The sequence below is a fragment of the Photinus pyralis genome, unplaced genomic scaffold, assembly GCF_008802855.1.
Source record: "Photinus pyralis isolate 1611_PpyrPB1 unplaced genomic scaffold, Ppyr1.3 Ppyr1.4_LG5, whole genome shotgun sequence".
Taxonomy (NCBI): domain Eukaryota; kingdom Metazoa; phylum Arthropoda; class Insecta; order Coleoptera; family Lampyridae; genus Photinus; species Photinus pyralis.
Window position 1 is genome coordinate 38,563,634 of NW_022170596.1, and position 24,331 is coordinate 38,587,964.

The following is a 24,331-nucleotide window of genomic DNA, read 5'->3' on the forward strand; positions in this document are numbered from 1 at the left end:
ATTTTGCTATAGATTCTATTCTTTTGTGCTCAAAATCAAATTAAAAGATGCGTTGATAAATAATCGGTTGATCTGTTTAATAAGAAAAAATTGCGCGACATTTCACTGATCAAAGTGTGACAAATCAATTAATCGCTGTAATTACCACACTATAACGTTCCCATTGGCTCAGTAATTTGAAATCGCAGCATTTCTTTGGTCCAAGTGTCACAAATGTCAGGCTTTCTTTATATTCAACACCAATGACGCAAATCCTCCAGGTTAAGGCGAATATGCCAGCAAGCTTTTAAACTGCGCAGAATATTTTTGAAAGCTTTTATTACACAAATATCTTATTTATCTTACACAAAAACTTAAAAAACGATACATTTGAATGTAATAGTAATACTATATAAGCATTTAAAAAACATTACTTCTTTCTAGATCTGGAGTAATCGGTTTTCCTCTCCCTTTTCTTAGGCACAGTGTCAAGGGCCAGCGTTCCAATGTATGGAGCTATAAGTTTGTCGATTTTACTATCTGGCATAACTCCCTCATCAATCTCTTCCAATTTCTCTTCCAAAAGTTGCGATTTAATATAAGCCTTTTTTCTACTCTCCACTGGATCTTGGAAACTATCCACATCATAATCAATTGTTAATGCATCAATTAAATTGGACATCGCATTTTCCTGGACTTCAGTTGTATCATTCTGTCGTTCTTTGGCGATGTCATAATGGATTTCTGGTGCGAAAGGTAATATTTTCACGATAAATTGGCGCACATTATTAATCAATTTTGGAATGAGTTCGACGAAACGGACATTGCTGGCTTGTTTAAGTTTTTGAAAGCAAACCAAACATTTATCGTTATCTCGACAGAACTGCCAAATGCTTTCGAATAATTCTTGCGTTTCATTTGCATGCTTTTTCATTAAGTATGGAGGAGTTAACACCCAACCGGGTTGGAGTGTCGACTTGTTTACACATAACAAGGTATATCCGACAGGAACACTAGTTTCACCCAGGATTTGACGTTCCCCTTTGCTAATTACCAAGCCAGACCCGTCTTTTTTATATATACACACGTAACTATCGGCGTTGCTCTGTTTTACAGTTTTCTTAACTTCTTCTTGAGTGTCTCGAGTCACGTGCATGTTTTTCATAACTCTATTTGACACTGTTGGCTTGCTAACGCTCACTTCCATGTATCTTTCAAAGTCGCCATTAAAAGGATAAAACTTTACCTTTTTTTGATTGGTCTTCTTCCTAATTAAATAAGACAACTTTTGTTTTAAGTTCGAAGAGTTCACTTTTTCAACCGGTTCACTCTTGGAAGCTTCCAGTACTTCAGAATAAAAATTTCTCCCCTCAAATTTCGGGTTAAATGTAACGACAATTAATTTGATATCGATGCTAGCAAACTTTTGGGATTCGTTGATGACCTTAAATCTTCTTTTATGGTCACTTCCTAAAGGATTGTCATCACACGTGACATATATTACAGTTTTCTTGTACGCTTCAGTTTTAACGTTCATCAACTTGTTTTTACAAAGCAGAAAGAAATCTGCTAGATCAAAATTTCCCTTACGTTCAAAATTTGACTCTAGCTCGCCTTCAGACTGATCTTTCGTACTTTTCAATAATTTTATTACATCTGGAACGGGCTCTTCGAATTCTACAAAGTTACTTTTTTTTGCATCGTTGTCGGCTAAGGCAATACCAACTGGGCCTTTTATTGACTGTTGACCGGATAATGCGATTGAGTCGATAATGTTATAACACGCATGTAAAGTGGCTCTAAATGGAGTGGGTTCGGAGTCTTGGTAATTTTCAAACATAGACTTATCTGTATCAATTGCAATTAATACATAGGATGGTTTGTATTCAATTGGTGTTTCTGTTGTGTTTGTGTCGTCTTCAAAGTCAGAATCTTGCCATTCATCCTCGTAAGCATCCATCTGCAAAAGAAAATAGAAGAAATGTGCAGGTAGATATTTAATATCATATGCAGAAAATTAAGCAGCATCGGGGCGCCCTACCAGAACGTCTAGGAATAAACGAAATATTTTCTCTATAAATTATTTTTATTGTGATCGCATGTAAATTGCTCATAAAAATCAAATAGGTCCTTAATTACTCACTTTCAGAAATTACTTTTTGTTGCTGTGCTGTGTTTTGCCGGGTAAATATCTATCTTTGACATTGATATATAAACATAACCTAACATTTAAAGCTCTATACAAGGTATTGCCATAGTTTATGTCAAACTCTGGTAATGTACGAGGTGGAGCATCCGTGTAGTCAGCACCCTTCTTAATGATCGTCGGCTAAAGCGCACCATCGGATTAAATAATTTTATCAGTTACATCTGTCCTATAAAAAAATTGACTTCCGGCTGATTTAAATGGGAACTAAAAAAAGATGGTCATTCAAAATAGTTCTCTCCAGATCGCATTAACTAAACACTTTATCAAGGTAGATAAACATTTAACTATAAACATGTAACATTAAAAATAATAGGTATATAATAATTATAGCAGTTTTCTAACTCAATGGTTCCATTATTTTCCCACAAAACAACAACATCGCACCATGATTGTAAGATCACAAAGAATGGGTGGTTCACAACAAATCTAACTTTTTGAGTCTTGATGGGAAGAGACCTGAAGAACGTCCCAATCGCAACTACAACAAAAATGAAATGCCAATTAAAACTATTTACATAAAAAACTTCAAATGGAAGGGAGCTGAATAGAAGAATACAGGGTGACCAGTTGGTTATTATAATGACGGAAAAGCAATGGAAATAGCGTTATTCAATGCGCTCAACTGAATAGCACTAACGGTTGTACTGCTAGTGAGCATGTTAAATAGAATGCCCTTATTGAGATTTTATCTTTTTTAAATCTACGAGAAATTTGAATAGGTATATTTTTATAATGGATTGTTCTACTTAATCCTGTTATAAACACTGCAACTAGAACAAATGACGTTTTACTTTTAATAAAGACGTTATTTTTGTACCAAGGGCATTAGTTTTTTCAGTTTAATAGAACTGAGGATCATGGCTTAAATAAAGTTCATAAAAACACAATGATATCCGATATCGTGCTGATAGATTAAAATAATACAGATTTGAAAATAAGCTTATTTATTCATAGTTTTGCCATATGTACCTATACCTATAAATATAACATATGTAATATAAAAATAACAAAAATAGGTACACAGTTGTAAAAGTTTACAAGAATGGTTCCATTATTCTTCCACAAAACAGCGATATCGGTGCTGGATCACACTCAGATTGTAGAAGGACAAAGAATGGATGGTCCACAATAAAGCTAACTTTTGGTAGATTCATGGGACGTGCACACTTGAAAGCCATGATGACACCTACAACGAAGAGATATATGAAATACACACAATTTACCTATTTAATGGATCATGGAAGTGAACAAAAGCTGTTTTTAAATACAGGGCGTTCAACAATTGATGAGTTGATTATTATATGAGAGACTAAAAGAAATATATTTGATTATTTTTTGTACCATTTTGTAGGCAATGTAAGCATGAGCACATTCTCGCTTATAGAGTTTGATAATAAACTTGAACGATTAGACTGCGCATTCTCATCTCTTGCTCTTAAGCAAATTTAGTCTACTTATTTACGATCGTTACAAAACCATTATACTATACCTCGTACCAGCATGAGGAGTAACAATCAATATAATATGAAGCATTTGCATAGATGTGGAAACCCATTAGTAAAGAATATACCGCGTAACTAATATTCCGGTAGAAAGGTTGCTTGTTAATTCTGTTACACGGAGCTGGGTAAACAACTTATTGGTCCTCTTAACTCCGGTAATAACAGTAACATTTTATACTGTGAGAACAAACAAACAAGTTATACTGTGGCAGACTTCATTATAGATCTTAACAAGACGAATATTAAACCATATTTGTCTTAAGTACATTATGAAAAATAGCAATCATTAAAAACAAACTAACTATAAGATATTTTTAAATGGATGCTATTACTACAATCCAATTTCTAGCACGTTGGGGCGTAGCCTACCGATAGATCGGTAGGCTACGGTCGGGGTCACTATTTTCCCACAAAACAATGTTATAAGCGCTGGTTCACAATCTGATTGCAGGATCACAAAAAATGGATGGTCTGCAATAAAGCTAATTTTTTGAGGCTGCATGGGAAGAGCGCATCTCATGCTAATGACCATACCTACAACAAAAATAAGGACGTTAAATAGGTATTTACCCAATATAATTGAGATTCTTAAAAGGATGGTAGTGATATGTGTTAATTTGTTAACATATAATTATGTAGTGTGCCTTAAGGTTACCATTTGAGGTACCTAATTTTCAGCTACTTAAAATCAGTCAGAAGAGAGTAGATATACAAGGGCGAATCTGGCTCAGTTCAAGGTTTCTCGCCACCTGGTGGTGACTTTGGAGAGTAGGTCAAGGTGAAGACTTACATATAACACAACTTGCTTTGCTTTCAAGTACACCATCTGGTGGTCGTTTAACAGTTGGGCGCTAATTGCTCTCCATGTAATCAGGTTCCATTATCCTGCCCCAAAACAGTGGAAGAATGGAATCCGATAGGCATGACGAAATTGTAGCAATAAAAGGATGATCAGCGATAAAACTTATTCTTTGTATTGGCGGAGGATCACTGCATTTCGCTCTCTTCACTAAACCTAAAAACCAGGTTTAAATAATTTAATAATTCACGCACAATCCTTTGAACAAAAAGTGAAAAAGCTACAACTGTTTTTTGGGCAATAAAAGGAAAATAATTTTTCAAACTGAGCATGCGTATTACAATACATAATTGCGTAGAATACTTAATTTAGCTTTAATTCCACTATTTGAAATTGCTTAGGATATCGAGTATTATACTATAAATAAATAATGACGTCTACGTCTCTTTTTGGGTTTTCCCTGATATCTTTAAATTTTTTATGGCATACTTACCTGCTAGACCCTGACATACACATGACAAATTATCTCTCTAAATGAGTGTATAAGTACTTGAAAACCAGATAAAGAAAATGGGCCGGGGCTCCTTTACTGAAAAAGTCTTTATACAGACTACTTAAAATTGGCTCAAGCTGATAAGAATGCACTCTTAATGAACATAAAAAGAAAACTCATGACAAGTTTATGAAAAAAACACCATTTTTAAAAAATGATGAATTCCTTAAACTATAAGGATGCTTTTGCGTTGTGGCGACTTGACCCATAAACGTGTAAAGAACCTAAGTAGTATGGAATTTCATCCTACCTATTTGTTTTCTAAATATGAAAGAAAAAAACAAAAAACGGACTGTCTTTGCGATTATGCAGCTCTGTTTCAACTCACACTCTACACTCTCTTTTTAGCATTCTTTGATTGGACTATATAGCACTGTTAGTGAACAAAAATCAAAGAGCGGGTTCTATGCACAAGACTAACTTACTCTAAGGATAATTGAAGGGGCTATTTTAAAGTAATCTCAAATTCGCAATATGTACAGGGTAGCTCAAAAAACGAAAAAGCGCTTTCAGGTAGTCAAAAATGAATTTTTGAAAAACCTGACCTCCCCTGAAATTGGGGTCATAGTTACATTCACCTTCCCAAGGCGCTATCACGAGGTACCTATTGTTTGTGGTGTCGACAATCATTTCTACGTGCAATGACAATAAACCGAAATAAGACAAACAAAGCAGAAATCCATAATACAGTAAATATACGAGTCTGTTTGAAACTTTCGCCTTTCAATTGTAATTTGTAATTAATTGAACCCTCACTCTAAACTTCTGATTTATTCGTAGTACGCTCGTACCGTTATAGTTTTTACTGAAGGATGGGCGCGCACCACAATTTAGTACTGTTTGTTTTAGGCAGAAACATTACAATATTGCTAAGTAAATGAATACCTGTTACCCTTCCTTCACTATTTAACCACTTTTCCCATAAACATAACCAATGGACCTGCTGTTAGTAACAGCACAAAAGGATGGTCAATTCGTACGCGCTGAATGTAATTGACTCGCGGGGGACCAGAAAAGCAGGTAAAGGCCATTCCTGTAAAATAATAAAAATTTGAAATCAGTTATTACCTTAACACTAATAAAATTTAAGACTCCTATAGTATGAGATATAGGTAAACAAGTAAATTAAAAAAAAAAAACTACTATAGTTGAAAAAAACTAGTCACTTGCACGATTTGGGAAAATAAGTAACTAAGTATATCTTAAGATTAATGAAGTTTCCGCCATAAATACATAGTTTCATCTGAGAGCTGTACCGATAGAATTAAGCAGAAATAAATGGAGTTTAAAAACTTATAAGTATAACCGATTCTCAATCTATCACTAACTGTCAATGCCCCTGTGAACGACTGATATACAGGGAGATTCACGTATCCGTGGTTGTTAATATAAAATAATTTCGCTTTCGTAAATACCGGTATTAAGTGTGCGCCATCTTGGTTTTTTTAAAATAGAAACATACCCATTTTCGATATTTTCTAAATGCACGATTTAATTTTGAATTCATCGAAATTATGATTTAAGTACTGTCATAGTTTTTGACGTACCTTAATTGTTCTCTAAAAAGCGGAAGATGCAAGGGCCCATTCAAAAATTCATATCCGCTCAAGACAGGCGAGTGCTCTTTTGTCAACCGAGTTTAGAGCATTCTGTCACACAGCCAACGGGCATTATATAAGAGCGCATCGATTAATTTTTTGTTGATCCCTTAGAAAGTTACATGTTTCAAAATCGACGTGGGTAACAGGTGGTCGGTTAAATTTACAAATTTGCAGGTATAGGAAATGTGTTACATGTACCGCTTAATAATAACAGAAAACAAAACTCATATTCGAGAAAATAAAGCGCAGTAAGATAAGAAACGAGTGTTTAAGCAGATCAGAGTAAAAACGTTACAGTGTTGCCAGTTCTAAAAACCGTCGCTATGGAGCATGAGCGTGGTAAAAACAAAGCATCATGTTGTTTTTCACATCATAAGTGGAGCTAAAGAACCAACCTTCCGCAAAGTAAGAGTCATTGAACATTTATTCATTACTGAGCTGGCTGTGGTATTAAATATTTCATTACAAAAAATTATTGTTTCCAGTGCCGTAGAGAATAAAATTTATTTTCTAAAAGAGGAATCAATGATTTTTTCACAATTTCCCCTAGGTTTGAAAACACATGATGATTCTTCACAAAAAATTAAAAGATACGTTAATTCGTGTGCCGTAAAATGAGGCACTTTTTCTTAACAGAACTCTCATGACGGAGAATACAGAATAAAACATGGTACATACACCCATTTCAGGTATGCAGTTCCCAGAACAAGGTTAATTTATTGATTCAGGTAATCGTTAAACCAGGTTCATTTAATTCAATAAAAAATATAATTGTTGCTTATAGTATGTTAAAAAGTGAAGGATACTTACTATATATACTTCAAATATTACAGCTCTTTGCTTAATAACAGGTAGACATCGACTTTAAATAACTGGATTCATCACTTTGCCGGAAAACAGCACAAATTTTGTGTCATTGTGGTGGTAATTGATCAAAATTAAAAATTCGTGATCAACATGAAACGCTATTACACCACAATCGAATTGTATCCTTAAATCTAAAAGAATATACAACAGGAAATAAACAGGTAACAAATCTACATTAAAATAGTTTAAGGAATGGAACTTGCCAGTTTGACAGAAAAATATTATTCATAGAGAACTAGCGAAGAAATTAGAAATGAAAATGTAAAAGAACAAGTGTTTAAATATGCTGACAGGTTAATAGATAATTTTACCAGTTTAAACAAATACAATATCTGACCAGACATGACTGGCTGAAGCATTACAAAGTTGGTAACGCATGCGCAAACATATAGCAACGAATCCAGTTGTCTCATGCACTTTGCACTATCTTTCCTTCTTACCAGCACCATAAGTCAGTAAAATGATCAGGTTTGATTGTATCTGTAGTTACTCCAAATTTAAAATTCCCCATGTTCTTACCAAATGCCACTTACCTTCTTCTGAGAATGTTGCCTTTACTTGTGGTATATTGTATTGTACTCAATAATGATTTCAATCCCAGGAGAGAGATCCAAATATCCAAAGTAGGCGTTACGTCATTAACCCTAAATTTTGACCTTTCGGCGTATGTTTATACATTTCATGATTAGTAACACTGAAGTTACTGCATTCTCAGTTTTATGTTAATTGCGGCCAAATCATTTTAGATATATGTCTAATACATAAAGTCACACTAAAATTGACCAAGAAATCGAACTATACAGGGGGCTCTATTAAAAAACTTTCATATAAATCACCATGTATAATAATTGCAATTTTGTTGAACATATTTTTGTTGTAGACTTACGAGTCTTTCAACCTGCCCTGACAATGAATTGTAAATTTGTAAGTTTACCCACAATATTCCACCCAAGCACTAATGGCCCAACCTGTATAAAAATCATTGCTTTATAGTTCATGAAGCTGTGGGATTTAGAACAGATAGATCTCTGAACATAATGAATATTCTATCACTTCCCTAATTATCAAAATTTTATAAAACTAAAGCAAAAATTCAAAAAAGCCTTTATTGTCAATAATAGAAAAATAAGAACATCGATTTCACTTTTGGTAAGTAGTACATAATACATTTTAAAATTATAAATAATTATTCAGAATTAAGAAAAGATAATGTGTAAGGCGCATATACCTATGCCAAGCAAGGCACTGGGTCTAACTACTGAAGAATTAGAGAGTACACATAATACTGATAAATTAAAAATTAATCAAAGCTAGTATTGTTTCTATCTTCTCAATAGTAGCACAATGAACAAAGGATGGTGAGTTACAAGCCGAATATATAATTTCCTGCAAAGTGGTCCTTAATTTCTGAATAACCTTCACAAGTAGTAATTACATTAAAACACGTCACTCATGATCAGGGATTGCAATTTTCCCAACGAATAAAACAACATTTGATCCACCGTCACTGTATTGAAGTGAAATGATGAATGGATGGTCTGCTGTAAACGGTTCAATGATTGGCATACAACGCGCCATCATCACCATACCTTTGACATAAGTATAAAATTAATGATAATAATAATAATACAAAGGTTACTATAAGCGCAACATAGACAACTTAGCCAATCGGAATGCTGCAATTAAGGAAAATTTCGATTGAAAAATCCTCACTGCTATCAATATCACAGGTTAAAAGTAAGAGTATTATTTTTCCTCAATTCCATCACTACCTCGACAAACACATGACAGAATACAACATATAGGTAGACAATTTATAATTCGTCGTGTAAGTCTATTAAAAAATTTACATCCGTCAGTACTCTTCCAAAGAATAAAGTAATCGGATCGCTAAGTTCGGTCGGTTTTGTTGTAATTAGAAAAATGAACGGATGGTCAGCAACAAAACTCTGCTGTTCCGTTTCCTCTAAGCATCTTCGTCTTCGTACGTGTGCGCCTAGGAAGTTAGTTATTTAACATTTTATTTTTTACTGAAGTAGAGGAATGATTATAAATTATCCAACTACTCTCAGAAGAAAAAAGTGCAACTACAGTAGATAGTAGACACTACAAAGTACTAAAAACCAATTATTCCTAAAACTCTGAGATTGTTTTTATGGACACGCAATGTCTCCACACTCAATAATGAGCTGCATTTTGCAATTTGCCTAGTCATCTACATTTTCTGAAGGTTAATTGAATGTTCTTGCAATTTTATTTTGTAAGCTTTCGAATTTTTTGTTTCCGATTTTATACAGGGTGTCCAAAAAGTTGCTGTGCAGTAACTGAAAACAAAATGTTTGATGCAAGTACGTTTCATTTTATTAATATTTATAAGTGCAGGTGTTCTCGATAGAGAAATTGCTGTTTTGTTGTGTGCTGTAATTCTGTTTTTAGATTTTTTGCTCTGGAGTTGATTGTTTTCTCCATTATTTCTCCGGTTACTACCGCTGACCTTCCCAGGCGGATTCCTTGGTGGCGCTTGAGTCATTCCGCCGACTTCACATACAAATTGCTGCCGTTTGTCGCTACTTTCGTCCGCTGTGCGACTTATTTACAATTAATTTGTAAATTTATTTATTTTTTACTAAATTTCGCTAATTATATAGATTCATTTTCATGCCATTTGTGCGCGGACTTACTACCGAAGTTCGTCGCAATATAACTGAAATACACTCTACGGTAGTTCACAGGTGATCGACTCAAATTTGTCTGACCGCTTTACTCTAATTTTCTCGAGGTTCACGATGCGAATTGTATTTCGATTTTTGTTCGCTTCACTTTACTTTTTCTAATTCACGCCCATTCCGTTATTTACACCGCCTCCACACAAAAAATTCATTTTTTCTAGCCAATCAGAACTCTTGACACCAATAACTTAACTCAACGTGGAGTGGAATCTCACTGAATGAGCAATTCACACGCTGCTTAGCAAGCTTCATAATGGTGGACAATATTTTAGTTAATTTCGTAATCTCCCAAGACTTCTCAGCGTCTCAAGCACTCACAAGCATTTGAAAAGTCAAGATCAGGAGCACAACGTACATAGATGACCGCTACCAGTTTTAATGACCACCCGGTATATATTGACGAATGGGCGCTTAATTACTAAGAAAACCGTAGGCTCCAGATTTATTTGTTTCTTCTAGGAGTGAGAAAAGTAACGTTTTAACTTGTAGATCCGTGTAACCGCTGATAAGGAAACTAATGGCTGTCCTTCCTGCACGCAACAGCAATTGAGAATATGGAACCAACTGCATTATTTGTGTTGCAGTTTTTCAAGATCCAAATAGTACACGCTAGGCGAAAGTTGACTTTTAGCAAGCAATGAACCTAAAATTGCAACAGTAAACCCGACTAAAACAAAGCAAACCTAACCAATTCTGTGTGCGTATGCGCACAACCAACTGTGTTATGTGCGAGGTTATGTGTCAGTATTTTTTTTTTAATTTGTCCTTCAGAAAAATAGAAACAAAAAACAACACTACGTAGAGTGGGTATATGTGCAAAATCAAGTTTTTCGTTATGGACCAATTTTGGGACAGGTTCCACCACTAGCCCATCAAACCCCATCAAAATCCGAGTACGGGCAGAGTATCTTTCAAATATTCCTATTCGGTATCATGAAAGTAGTTTTTAAAAAAATAATTGAATAAATCGTTCATGACAAAAATTGTTATCAGGACGTTGCTCAGAAACCTATCTTTAAATGCTTTACTAATATTTGTAGCGTTTTTGTAATTTGGTGAAATGCAGAGAATATTTTGAAATCAAGTGTTCAGATTAGTATCACAATCAAAAGAACTTTACTTCTGTATAACATCAACAAATTACTTGTACTAAATTTCCAAAATTAATAAAGCAGATATAAATAATAAGAAGACAATATACATAAGTTGTTCTAAAAATAGTGGCTGTTTATATAATCGGCTATTTTTGAATAAATCTTTATTTTACTTGGAAAGTTTCAGATTGTACGAATTTGTAAGCTAACAAGATTGAGAGTTTGACCTATTTTCATATTATCAACAATTGGCCAAATGTCTACTGTTAAATCAGGAATAGAATTAAGTTGTACAGAAAATCAGTCACTACTTAACGTGCAGTTATAGCCCTTAGCAGACAAACATAAAATGAAGCTAAAAGCTTATAATCAACTTGCAGAATGGAAAGAAACCAGAAAGGAAGTAAGAAAACACAAATGGAAACGTCTACTTACCGGTAGCTGCAGCAGCCTCGGCTCCTTCTTCGTTGACCTCAATAAATGCTTTCTGAATGGCCTTGCTGACGTATAGCTGCTCATCGCTGTTGGAAATCTCGGAAAAGTTTGCCTTCATTTGATCAAAAATCACTCCGAGACCCATCTATAACAAAAAGATGGCTAAACTTTAGTTCAGCTGCATTCAGAACTGAAATAACCATTGAAGAAATTTAGGATTTAAATCCGTGCCCTGACGGTAATGCCTTAATAGTTTTGTGGAGGGAGTTTATCTGGAAAGTGTGATTTATTTTCGCATAGTTGAAACTCAATAAAAGTTATTATTATTATTATTCTCAGGATACTGTCTTTAAAAGCCAAATAAAGTCGCAATAATGAAAAAGGAAGCTCAACAGTGATCGCGCATGCGCACATTATATGACTTGTCCGTGCCAGTGGAATAGCACTGCAAGAACGGAGTCGAAGTACTTCTCAAACTAGTCAAAGTACTCGAAGTACTTGTCAATGTACTAGTACTTCCAAGAAATTGATTTTATCTTTCATCGAGCCTTTCATGGTATTATAATTAACAGTATCAACGAAAGGAACTGTTTTCTACCAACAAGCGCCCTTCTCCCACTCTCCTTATCAAAATTGGGTGGAGGATTGGTTTTTTCCTTCATGGTACTCTAAAGTCTAATGAAAGGTCTTAACGAAAGGAATTCATTTCTACCAAAAACACTTCTCCTCCTTGACCCCTTATCGTGATCGGTTATAATTCCTCATATCTCAAGAACGTGTCAGAGGAGGATTCTTTACAAAAAGCGATTGGAACAATTTTTTTAATTTATTTTTACTTGGTAATAATATCAAATAGTTTTACAGGTTTAGCTTTAGCGACTGAATTAAATGTAGAAACAGGCCCCTGTTAATAGTTTTTAAGTAGTAGATACGTTGCAAATTTTTTATAATTTTTGATACAAAAGATTAGTAAACATTATATGTATAGTTAATTAACACACCTCCTTGACCACCTGTCAAAATTTTTTCAAAAAAGTTAATGGGCGCGCATGATTAGGCCGGTGGAATTGTAATAAGTATGTATAGTGACCATGCTGTAAATATAGTACCGCCGAAGTTTATGAATATAATTTTTTTTGTTTTTTTCTATAAAACAAATATATTTAAATATTTTTTAGGAAAGATCCTGGGTCAGATCCCAAAGGCAATTTTTTTGAACCACTGTTTCTGATATTTGACCAAAATCGTATTAACCATATTCTAAATTTATAGTGTTTTTAAATAGTAAATAGACCATACATTCATGGAGATTTTGTTTTGTTTATTGTATCCATGGTAACTAAGGCAGTCGATACCAACCAATAAAAATTGCTGACGGTAAAAAAATTGCCATTTCAAAATTAAAAAAAAATATAATATATAGTTATAGGTATAAAAAAATATAAGTTGTGATCATTAGTGTAATCAGGTAAAAAATCGGAAAAATTGACGTTAGGATGTAGGTATAGGGTGTTGCATTTACAAAATACTAACTCTCAGAAACAGTGGTCCAAAATTTTTTTTACTATACCACTGGATTCTGCGTAAAAATAACTTTTTTTGTTTTTTTTCGATCTACATGTTTCACAAAAAACAGCCGAGATTCTCAAACAAAATAGGACACACAGTATAAAAATCTTTAAATTAAACTTTTCTTCAAATTTGTCTTTACCAATGAAATTGTTGTAAGGAATAAACCGATACAACGAAATATCGAAGGATCCTCAGTATTACAATAACTTTTAACGATAATTTATTTTAATGTTACAAAATACATCAAATTCATGTCTTGGCCATTGAGATAATGCTCTTAATCTTGTTTTGATCAAAATCCATGTGGTCGCCAAAAATAGATCAAATTCATGTTTTGATCATTGAGATAATGCTCTTGGTCTTTTTCCCAATGTTCTTGGTGCATAAATAACGATTTTGACATGTTTTGATCAAAATTCATGTGGTCGCCAAAAATAGATCAAATTCATGTTTTGATCATTGAGATAATGCTCTTGGTCTTTTTCCCAACGTTCTTGGTGCATAAATAACGATTTTGACATGTTTTGAGCAAAATTCATGTGGTCGCCAAAAATAGATCAAATTCATGTTTTGGTCATTGAGATGATGCTCTTAGTCTTTTTCCCAACGATGTTGGTGCATAAATAACGATTTTGACATGTTTTGATCAAAATCCATGTGGTCGGCAGAAATGCATCAAATTTATGTCTTGAGCATTGAGATAATGCCCCTAGTCTTTTTCTCGACGATCTTGGTGCATAAATAACGATTTTGATTATTTTGATCAAAACCCATAATGGCAATAATTTAACATTTTTGAATCACACACATGCGGTTATCAAATGTGCACGTGATGTACTCTTGCTGCATCAAGATAATGCGTTTGAAACCTTTTAAAACTCTAAATTCATGTATAAAGTGTAATTTTTGCTACATTTTGCTCTAAAACTTTCGACCTATACCAGAGAGAAGAGTTATATTAAAGTATTACACATCTAAGAGTCATAGGGAATAATCTAGCGGAAGTCCCAACCCGATACATGACCTAGGGAATGAAATATGTTGATTTCTATTATATTGAGCCCATAGTTTTTCCTGTTCCCGATTCACTCGAAGTCCTATAACTTTTGTTCCTATTGAACCAGCTTCCTGAAAATCAATAGCGTCCGTCCTTAATGTCCAAAGAACCCGTACACCGAATTTCAACTCAATCGGCCACTTTTAAAAAGAGTTAGAGCGCACACGGACGGACGGACGACAATACAAAACTATAAAGGATCTGAGGATCCTTAATAACTGCAGTACAAAAACAGTGTATGCGTGTCCTCATCACTTCGAGATTAAAACACACAGTTTAGTCCCTTGGTATATACTATATACCTAACATACTATTTCACGTGAAACAAAGTCGGGACTGAGAATTAGTGTGTGAAATTTTGTTTACAATTCAAAAAGGTTCTTTATGCAAATTGAGAACAAAGTGGGCATTCTTTAAAACAACCCCTGCGAACACGAACTTGTAAATTAAGATGGACTGCTGATCAAACAGTTGCATAGAGGTAGAAATGGCCCTAGCATGGGCGCTGCCATGATGTGCCCGTTTTAGTTATTTTCTAGGGGAATTTTCCTAGTGCTCAAGTTTTCAGACTATTGCAGCCTTGGAAAATGACATGTCACAGTAATTTATTTAGAACGCGTGAGGTTAATGCTTGTTTATTGGTTGATTTGAATTTCGCGCCAAGTAAGTGCACATCATGGCTGCCCCCATGTAGGTGTCACTTGTCAATTCAGCATTAGCAGTCCATCTTAATTTATAAGTTCGTGCCTGCGAACCAACAGAAAATTTATCATGCAGAACTACACAAACATAAAAATGTATAAAGCGGAATTTTTCTTACCCGTGTTAAAATAGACTGCAAATCCATAGTAGTTTCAACTTTAAATTTCGGCAAGGAAACCTCAACTTCCATACTTCGCATACCCTCCGAAAGAGTTGCAAAATCAACATCTACCAACTTTTTCTCCAATTCTTCGATCCCAGTTCGTTTAAAAGGCAAAATTATAACCATGCTGATATTCTCGTTTGTATATTTCATTTCTAGAATTTGCGCTTGTAAGTGATCATCAGCGCGATACCTAAAACGCCTAGTGAGGTGCATCATGTGGCAGTCAACACTTTCTACTTCAGATATATAAAACTTCTCTTTCATAGTGTGTTCTTTTTTGAATTGTTGGGCCCAATTGCCTTTGAAATAAATTGCGTTAACAAGTACGAGTCGGGTCAATGCGTCCAAACAACCCGCATCGATTAAATCTTTGATTTTCGAATTTGTTTTGCCTTCAACCCAACCGTTGATTTTTCTAGCACTATTCTCACTTTCAGCGAAGTTGAGCGACTCAGTTTCAGAAAGGAATAACTCACATGCGCTTTTTAAAAATTTTTCTTTTAAGGGAAAGCCTTGCATAACATAGATCTTATTCGCAATGTGCAACTTGACGTCTTTTATGCTATTCAGCGAGCTCATTACGTGATGGTAGCCAGTTGCCGCTATATTTTCGTTGCCGAGGTGCAGGCTGCTCGAAAAGGCGTCGGCGGTAGTTCCTGCGGCACCCTGATAGGCCATGCTGAGTACAATATGTGCACTAATTGGAGAAAAGAAGACATTTTTCCCCTTTTCCTCTTCGGCGAGAATATTGTAAAACTTATTGGCAAACTTCGAATTGCCCGTCACAACTTGTAGTAGTTCTGAATCGGCCATTATTTGTAGCAGAAGTAACAGAATGAACAAACGGAACGCTAAAACAGAATGGTATGAACTAACAAGCAAATAGCAGGAATTGTTCAGGAGGGCGTGAAGTTACTAAATACTGACTGGCATAGCAACTATTATGTATAAAACTTCATACCTACCACCGATTTTTAGAAGTGAATCATCCAAAATTATCGATGAGTAACCGTTACATTTACGAAAGATTGTACTGATCATAAACACAGGCTCACAGTTGGTTAAAATATTGCATAATTAGTGACCTTCAACAGCAAGGTTATGTAACCGTCAACAAAAATAAAATTAGGTTATGCCACAGAATATAAAATACGCTACGATGTGGCGTGCTCTATATTCTATGGTTATGCTAAGACATATTGCTAAAGCCGGGTCTAGACTTACAAAGTTATATAACATGTTACAAAAATTTAAGCTAAATGTAGTAAATTTCCTTGCTGTATAACTTGCTAGATGTTAGCAGGATTACATAGCAAAGTTATATAGCAATGTTACTCAGTCTGGACGTTACGAGCGGCTACAGAGGGTAACTCTAATTTTCAATACACCCTTTCCGTTTGATGGATCTAGTTCATGTCACTGTTTACCTTCATTAAGAATTTTGTGTATAAACTACAATGTGCGTTTCAAAAAAGTTAAAAAAAAGTCAAATATACAAATAACATAATAAAAGAGACGCTTGACCAACGTCAACGCAGTTACTTTACTTCTTATCATTAATGTGGCCATGTGGGAATATATATACAATGAATAAATTCTTAATTCATTGTATATATATATATGATGCGCGATTTTTCAATTAAAGAGTATTATGACAAATGGAAACTGTAAACTACACCATTGAATAAAAAATTCAATTTATTCAATGACTACACATGAAACAGAACCTTAGTGTATGATGTGTTGCCTACAATTTGAACGTAATTTTGTTATTCAATGATTTAATATGTATAAAACGCTCGTTTCCAAAAAACCTTACACTATTCAAGATCTCAGAGGACGTATTTTCCAGCATTTGGCAATAATCGCTTGTGTCAGTGTAACCTAACATAATTTTTTATTAATTAAACACATATGTTGCCGTATCGTAACTTCTTGTGGACCAGGATATGCTTTGTAACCCGTTTTCACTCAATTTCCTGTTCCACTTTCTCTTTAATAATAATAAAAATAATATCATTTATTGATATGTAAAATAATGCAATTGTAATACATATATATCTCAAAAGGGGACATGTCAGCATGCTGGTTTTCACCGCCCCCATAGTTACACGTTCTGTAACTCCATTAGTTTGTCATATAGCTATAGTTTAAATGTGTAAGGAGACTTACATTTCACCAATCACTACATTTAGTTTAGTGTACTGAAGCATTATATTCAAAGTTGCCCTTAAACTAGGGGTAGGATAACAAATTATCTCTTGACGTTATAAAAGTTAATAAATTGAAAAGGTACAATGGTTGTTTATCTTTATAGAATAATAACTTATAGACAAACTTTAATAGACGATGAACAAATGTCCCGACGTACTTAAGAATCCTATACTTATTATAAGTAATACGGAGTAATGTGATGTCTCCATGGTATACACAGAATGAAAATCTGAAACTACGCAATTTATCTCATCTGTCGTTGTTTATATACATACGTATTTGAACATTTTAGTTTGGTCTTGTTTGGAATTGGATACAATTTGATTAATAAATTGATTTTTTACGTACTTCCACTACAAATATGGCACAACGGAATGTTTTGGACCTTAGACCCAAAAGCTTTCGTAGTCACAATTTATTTAAACGCGAATACCTCAATTCAAATATGCACCTAAACGCGAAATGGTTCGCTTCCTTATTAATGCGGCAACGCTTTGCTATATTCACGTTTGAAAATTATTGATCGTCTCTTTCATGCAATGAAGTTCTCATTCTGAATAAACCAGCCACGTATTATTAATTTACTTCTACTGGCAGCTCGTAGCAAATTTTGGCACTGTCTCCGATTGTGAGGACAACTCTTTTGTGTTCACAATATGTAGAGAATTCGGCTAAAAATCAATATCGCGATCAAAATAGCCCTCGACCGGCATAGATTCTCTTCGAAAATTTTAGTAAGAATACCGCTCCCCCACCATATTTTTACTTAAATAACCAAATTTTTGTCACGCGCTTGGCTTTTCGCAAAATGGATTGAAACTTTTGAGGTCTGTGAATTGATTTGTTTTAGTCTCAGATGGGGTACATGTGTGATGTATTCTAAAAATCCATTATATAGAATCATATATTCCTTATTTTGATATTTCAAAGTTACCTATCGACCTTATCCAAACATTTTAAATGTTTAATGTTGTTTCTGCATAACCCATTCAGACGGTCATATACCACGATCTACAAATGAAAAATACGTTGTGCTTGTGCAAATAAAACTACAAGTGCAACACGTAATTAACAGCCGATCAATAACATAACAATCATCCAGGGAAGTTTAATTCTTATTTAGTCTCAGCTGCATTTGAGGGTATTTGTATTGGGCGCGGTGTATGAGATGAGAAGGGCAGTGTTTAAGCAATTTAATTTAATGGCGGCAAAATTTTCGCCAAGAAACCCATCCACTCATAACTGTTTTAGTTTTTTATTTCGCATAGGGCAATATTTTTCGCTATTCCCTGTTAACGAAATTTGCAGAACAACCGTCGAAAATGTCCAGTTCAAGTGGATCTCGATGAAATTTTTGTACAATTTGTCATTTATCATAGGCAACTTCTTTATTATTTGCTTCCATATTTATCAAATGGCAATTCAAAAGGGAAATCAAACATTTTCACGCATAGGACCGCTACTATTTTTTTCAGTGTCATGTTGTACCTCACTATTACTCCTATGGTTATCCAGAAGCTGGCCTATTTTAATACAGCAATGGAATAATTTGGACAAGAAGTTCAGCAACTACGAACCTTTGAATAAGTTATACATTCGAGTGAGGGTACTGTCGATGATTGTATTATCGGCCGCGCTTGGTGAGTATAAAAGGTACTTTCTTTAATTTTGCCGATGTTTTTTTTAGTGGAGTATATATTTTATGTTAGCGTAAGAGTTATCCCGTTTCTGCCCAAGAATTGGAGTACATCAGAATTTTTGATATTTATGTTTGGTGATATCTTCACTCACGTGCCTTATGCTCTGTGGAAGGGTATTATATTGTGGGTAAGCTATTGTTTCCGAATTTTATAGTAGTAAGTGAGTGCGTATTATAAAGCGTTTGAGTTGTACCAAAAAACCGAGCGAAAGAGGAGACTAAAACCACAATATTTTAGTTAGTTTGGAAGCTACCCTCAAAAAAGTCCTCAAAATTACATTCCCTTTTCATTTTTTTATTGAGAAGCACAAGACCCATCAAGAACCTTTGGATGTTTGGATGGAATATTTCTATTGTTGACGAATCATCCTACTATCAGTAAAAAAAATTGAGGAAATTTACCCACTAACCAAAATTCCCAACACAAGTGATTAATCTACAAGATCGACATTCATTGCCATGAAATGTGGCGTCATTCGTGAATAAAATATTTTAATTTGTTTGGGTTTCCACGATGACAGCTTCGAATGAATTCACAAAACCGGAGGTAAGAGCCAAGCTCTACTCCTGTCAATTGCCGCACATCTTGGGGACGAAATTTTGGTAATTTTTTTGCAAAATTGGAAAGTGCGTATCTAATATCCCATCCAAAGACGTGCCATCTTTCTTTGGCGTCTTTGGTTCTCCAGAAAAAAATCAAAAAGCTGTGTAATTCTTGAGGCCCTTATGGTCTATTTGAAAATGTTTTGGTATTATCTAATTTTTTAAATTTGAATACCCTAGTATGCTTTGTTTTTCCCATTCTGCCTTGGTTACATTATGCTGAAGTGTTTACATAAAAGAACACTTACATGATTCACAATTTACTAAACATACAATAAACGACTATGCTTTTTGTTGGTTTGTTTGATGGCGAAAGTTAGTATTACGTCATCCAACCGGAAGGCGCAAAATGGATCACCAAAAAAAAACAAAAATGAGGTAACGCGGGTCGTTTTCTCCAAATACCTAGACTATTTTTATTTCAAAATGACCTTTTCACGAGCCTTTTCATCAAAAAGCAAATCGTACTCAAACGCCTTTCCATTAATTACTTACTATAACTGGACATAACAAAAATCGGTTGTCAACACCGATATGCTAGTAAAAAATTATCGAAAGCTTTCACGTTAATGAAAATTGGAACTTTCCAAATAATCGAAAACGTATAACAAATCATAGCATGATGACGATGAGGGTAAACATAATGAAAACCTTCCGAGGATATTTCAAACAATTCGAAAAAATGAAAACGACCCACGAATGTTTCATCTTCAGTTTATTTATCGGCCAGTGCTTTTCCTTATTTCCAGTTTATGGCATTACGCAATCGGATGTGGGGCGGCTCCGGTTTAAGTGGATTTCTCTCAAAGTCATTCACAACTGTGCCTTTCTGATGGGGATATTCTTCTTAATCGCCCTTTATGTTTACTACGTGTGGTTTTTTGTCCCCAAGTTCATCTTTAGATACTTTGGTATTACTGTAGCTATACAAATCTTGTTAATTTCCGATTTAAATTTGCAGTTACGCTACTTTTTTTCCTTCATTGTTTTGTTTCTTGTGCCATTTTACTAGTGATGTCCTCGTCGTGGCCTAAGCTGATGCGAAATTGGTGCGATACGGATGCAGTGACTGGCAAACATGCTACTTTGTGTTCCTTACGACATCGATTAATGCTTATAACTGTAGTGGTACTTTCTGCAGCTTTTGGTAAGATGAAGGTGTGGGAACATGCATAATTGTTGTTTGTAGTCGAACACTTTATGTTTAATTATTATATTGTTTCCGTTTTACCAGAGGAATGGTCGGTAAATGATCTGCTGAAGCAAAGTTTTGGTTTTATTTTTACTTGTATACCATATTCTATTTGGACAGGCGTAATAGTTTACGTAAGTATAATTCTTAACTGAATATTGGTGCGACCGACGAGGACGTAATGTACTACCTATGTACAAATAATAAATTCTTAGATCACAGAGCTTAACATCTGAATTTGTTGCAGATGATTAATTTCACATGCACTTTCACATGGAACTACAGTGATTTGCTGTTAATGATAATAAGTACATCTTTAGCAGAAAAGTATCGGCAAATCAATAAAGGAATCCAAAATGCGGTAGACACGAAGATAGACAGCAACGTACGTTCTAATACCACTACTTTTTTGTTTCAGTCAAAAGATAAAAAATATCATTTCTTTCTTTTATTGACGATATACAGTGATATTTATTTAGAAGTAGACATAGGGATTTATGTATATTGTTTTTACCTATGTCTACTTTCAAAAGACAAAATCTCTTCTGAAGGGCGCCTAATTTTGATGCAACCAAAGTAACTTTTTAAAATAAACATACATCTGGCTGTTATATTAATTAGTTACTTTGGCTTCACAGAAAATAAATCTCTTACGCTCCTTAAACTTAAACTACACTAACCAATTGACAAAATCAGCTTTTTCTTCAGTTGAACACATCGCACACGAACGAAAATAAAAATACGGAAACCAAAGCAACAATATTTAAATTAATTAATGGGACAGCCAGATCTGTATTTGTTTTAAGAAGTTATTTTGGTTGCATAAAATTACAAATTTTGATATTTAAAGGTAGACATAGGAAAAAATAATAAGTACACATAAATCCCTATGTCTACTTCTTAATAAATAGCACTGTATATCTATATAATTTTGCTTAGGTACGAAACATTGCTATTTGGAAAAAGATACGAGACGATTATGACAGCGTTTGTAGATTATGCAGTCTGGTAGATGGCTATATAAGCAACCTACTTCTACTTTCTTTCAGTAATAATGTATTTGTTATATTAGTACAACTGTACAACAGTATAAAGTTGTTGTGAGTAAAATTTCTCAATATTTAATTAATAATAATTTATATAGGCAGGACGGTGGCGGTTTTGATACAAGTCGTGTGTATTTTATATATTCGTTTCTTTTCCTGATTTTTCGCACAACTGCCGTTTCCTTGTATGCAGCAAGCGTTAACGAAGAAGGTCGAGCTGCAATGAAGATATTGTTTTGTGTTTCAAGTGAAGCATACAATGTGGAGGTTACTGATTCATGTTTTTTTGATCCGTTTCAAACGAATGCTTTCAGGTTGAAAGGCTCCTATACAAAATTCATATAGATCCACCTATCTTTACGGGGAAACGATTATTTTATCTAAAGAAACCATTGATTCTAAATGTAAGTATAGTCATTGATTCCAAAACGACATCAAAAAATCTTTTTAGATTGCTGTGGCCATTGTAGCTTATGAGTTGGTTTTAATTCAATTTAAATTACTTACTTAAGTGGTTAATTAAGGTTAGCAGACATTGTAACAATCAATAAATAAAGTGTCCAGAGTTTGTTGAACAAAACCTCTTCCACATACCTAATATTAATTAGTCTATAATTACGATGTACGTACCCAACTAAGGGTGACGCAAATGGTCGAGCGGATAACTTACTGAATCTCAAAATAATGGTTACTATGCTTCACCCTACGCCCTTCAAATGCCTTGATGATAAAATTTTCCTTACCCAAAAAATGAAACAAATAGCCAAAAATTAAAATCAATATATTTTATAAATCAACTGTTTCTTAATTGTGGTAGGATCCTGGTACCCTTCATTGAGGTTGCACTGGATCTCCATCGATTGCCGGGTATATCAAACGGATATACAGTGTGTAAAGCGATGGGGTATACAAGAGGGAATTTTTTTTAAACATTGATTTATGAAAAAAATTTATTCTTCATGATATTTTTTGCTTGCTTTGAAAGTAGCAATATCGTTTCGATAATCTAAAATTTATTTATAGAAATCTGGAAAAATAATAAAACTAATTTTTTTATTGAAAGTTATCATTCTACATTATAATTAAGATAGAGTATTGCTATCAAACCACAAACAATCGAAACGTTATTGGTACTTTCAAAGCAAGCAAAACATATTATGAAGAATAATTTTTTTTCATAAATCAATATTAAAAAAAAATTCCCTCTTGTATACCCCATCGCTTTACACACTGTATAGGATTCATCGCATATTTATATTTATCAACACTTCAGACGAATACACATAGCAGAAAGTACATGAATGAACAGAGACCAACCACGTGGAAGAGCTTTTATCATATGGAAATATGCCCAGTAACCGAGTTATCTTATGATTTTAGTAAAATATTCGAATATCACCTTGTTTAATATAAACAAGAGAATTGGCAGGACTTAAAAATTTTTCATTTTTAAATATTTGCCGAATTCGTAAAATCCAGTTTCGAAGTAGAATTCTGTAAACTTTCATCTAATCATCCAAACAAGGGTCTTTCAGTACATGCCAGAGGACTCCCACACAATATACCATAGCAGAAAAGTAGTAGAGGATGCAAACAATATTAACAAAAACAGAGAGACGCTGTGTGGAAATTCAAAATAGGTTTAAAAGTCACGTTTGGTGAATAGTGACTGAATTGACTTTGCTCAAACAAGTTTATTATACAAAATCCCCAAAAACGACAGACTCCTGTTTTTACACAATGCAAATAATGCAAATAACTTACATTTATCTATGCGTCGAGGTTTTCTCCTGTTGAAAGTTAGCAGGAACTCAAAAAATAGGATGGTAGAACGTCTTGTGCCATACAATCGCACCATTGGTACTGCTAGCTGAAATTTGGTTACTCGTTGAAAATTAATTTCAAAAGATGGTCGACGCAATTTGATTTAGGACAAACTTGCTTCAGGTTACTCGCTGTTCATTAGTTGATATTTGATTTATTCACGGTAATAAATTGCCAATGTTCCTCAGTACCTTTATAACTTAGCAGCAAACAAAAGCACGAATTAATTGTCTTTAACCTTTTTACCGGTTACGGTCTTATTTATAATTTTGTCCGCTCCTCGTATAAACAAATATCTTTGATAATAAACTTGTTTTTTAAGATAACTAATCACTCAAAATATAGCGCAATGAAACGTTCTGTCATTTAACCCCAGCGCCTTTTGTAGTTATAATTTATTGTTACTCAAAAAGGTAACTCCGACAATGCAACGAAACAGATAAATTTGCGTACGTCTTCAAACGTATCACTCAGCGGATTGCCTCCGC

General features: G+C 34.2%; 1 protein-coding gene across 11 annotated transcripts; it reads right to left on the reverse strand.

Moving 5' to 3' along the window:
* Positions 1 to 301: 301 nt before the first annotated feature.
* Positions 302 to 16,388, reverse strand: LOC116170343 (serine protease inhibitor 3/4-like). 11 transcript variants are annotated; one of them, XR_004145216.1, is made up of 8 exons: positions 16,231 to 16,388; positions 15,218 to 16,116; positions 11,769 to 11,913; positions 7,454 to 7,641; positions 5,928 to 6,075; positions 4,481 to 4,705; positions 3,678 to 4,224; positions 3,116 to 3,374 (listed from the first exon to the last, which is right to left on the reverse strand). XR_004145216.1 is itself a non-coding variant. In XM_031486665.1 (5 exons), exon 5 carries the CDS (start codon positions 1,937 to 1,939, stop codon positions 410 to 412), a length of 1,530 nt encoding a protein of 509 aa, XP_031342525.1. In that variant the 5' UTR covers positions 2,123 to 2,666; positions 11,769 to 11,913; positions 15,218 to 16,116; positions 16,231 to 16,388; the 3' UTR covers positions 302 to 409. The 11 variants fall into 11 exon arrangements, 4 of the variants coding, with proteins under 4 accessions (XP_031342525.1, XP_031342527.1, XP_031342528.1 ...); XR_004145218.1 differs by lacking the exon at positions 7,454 to 7,641; XR_004145217.1 differs by lacking the exon at positions 5,928 to 6,075.
* Positions 16,389 to 24,331: the final 7,943 nt, after the last annotated feature.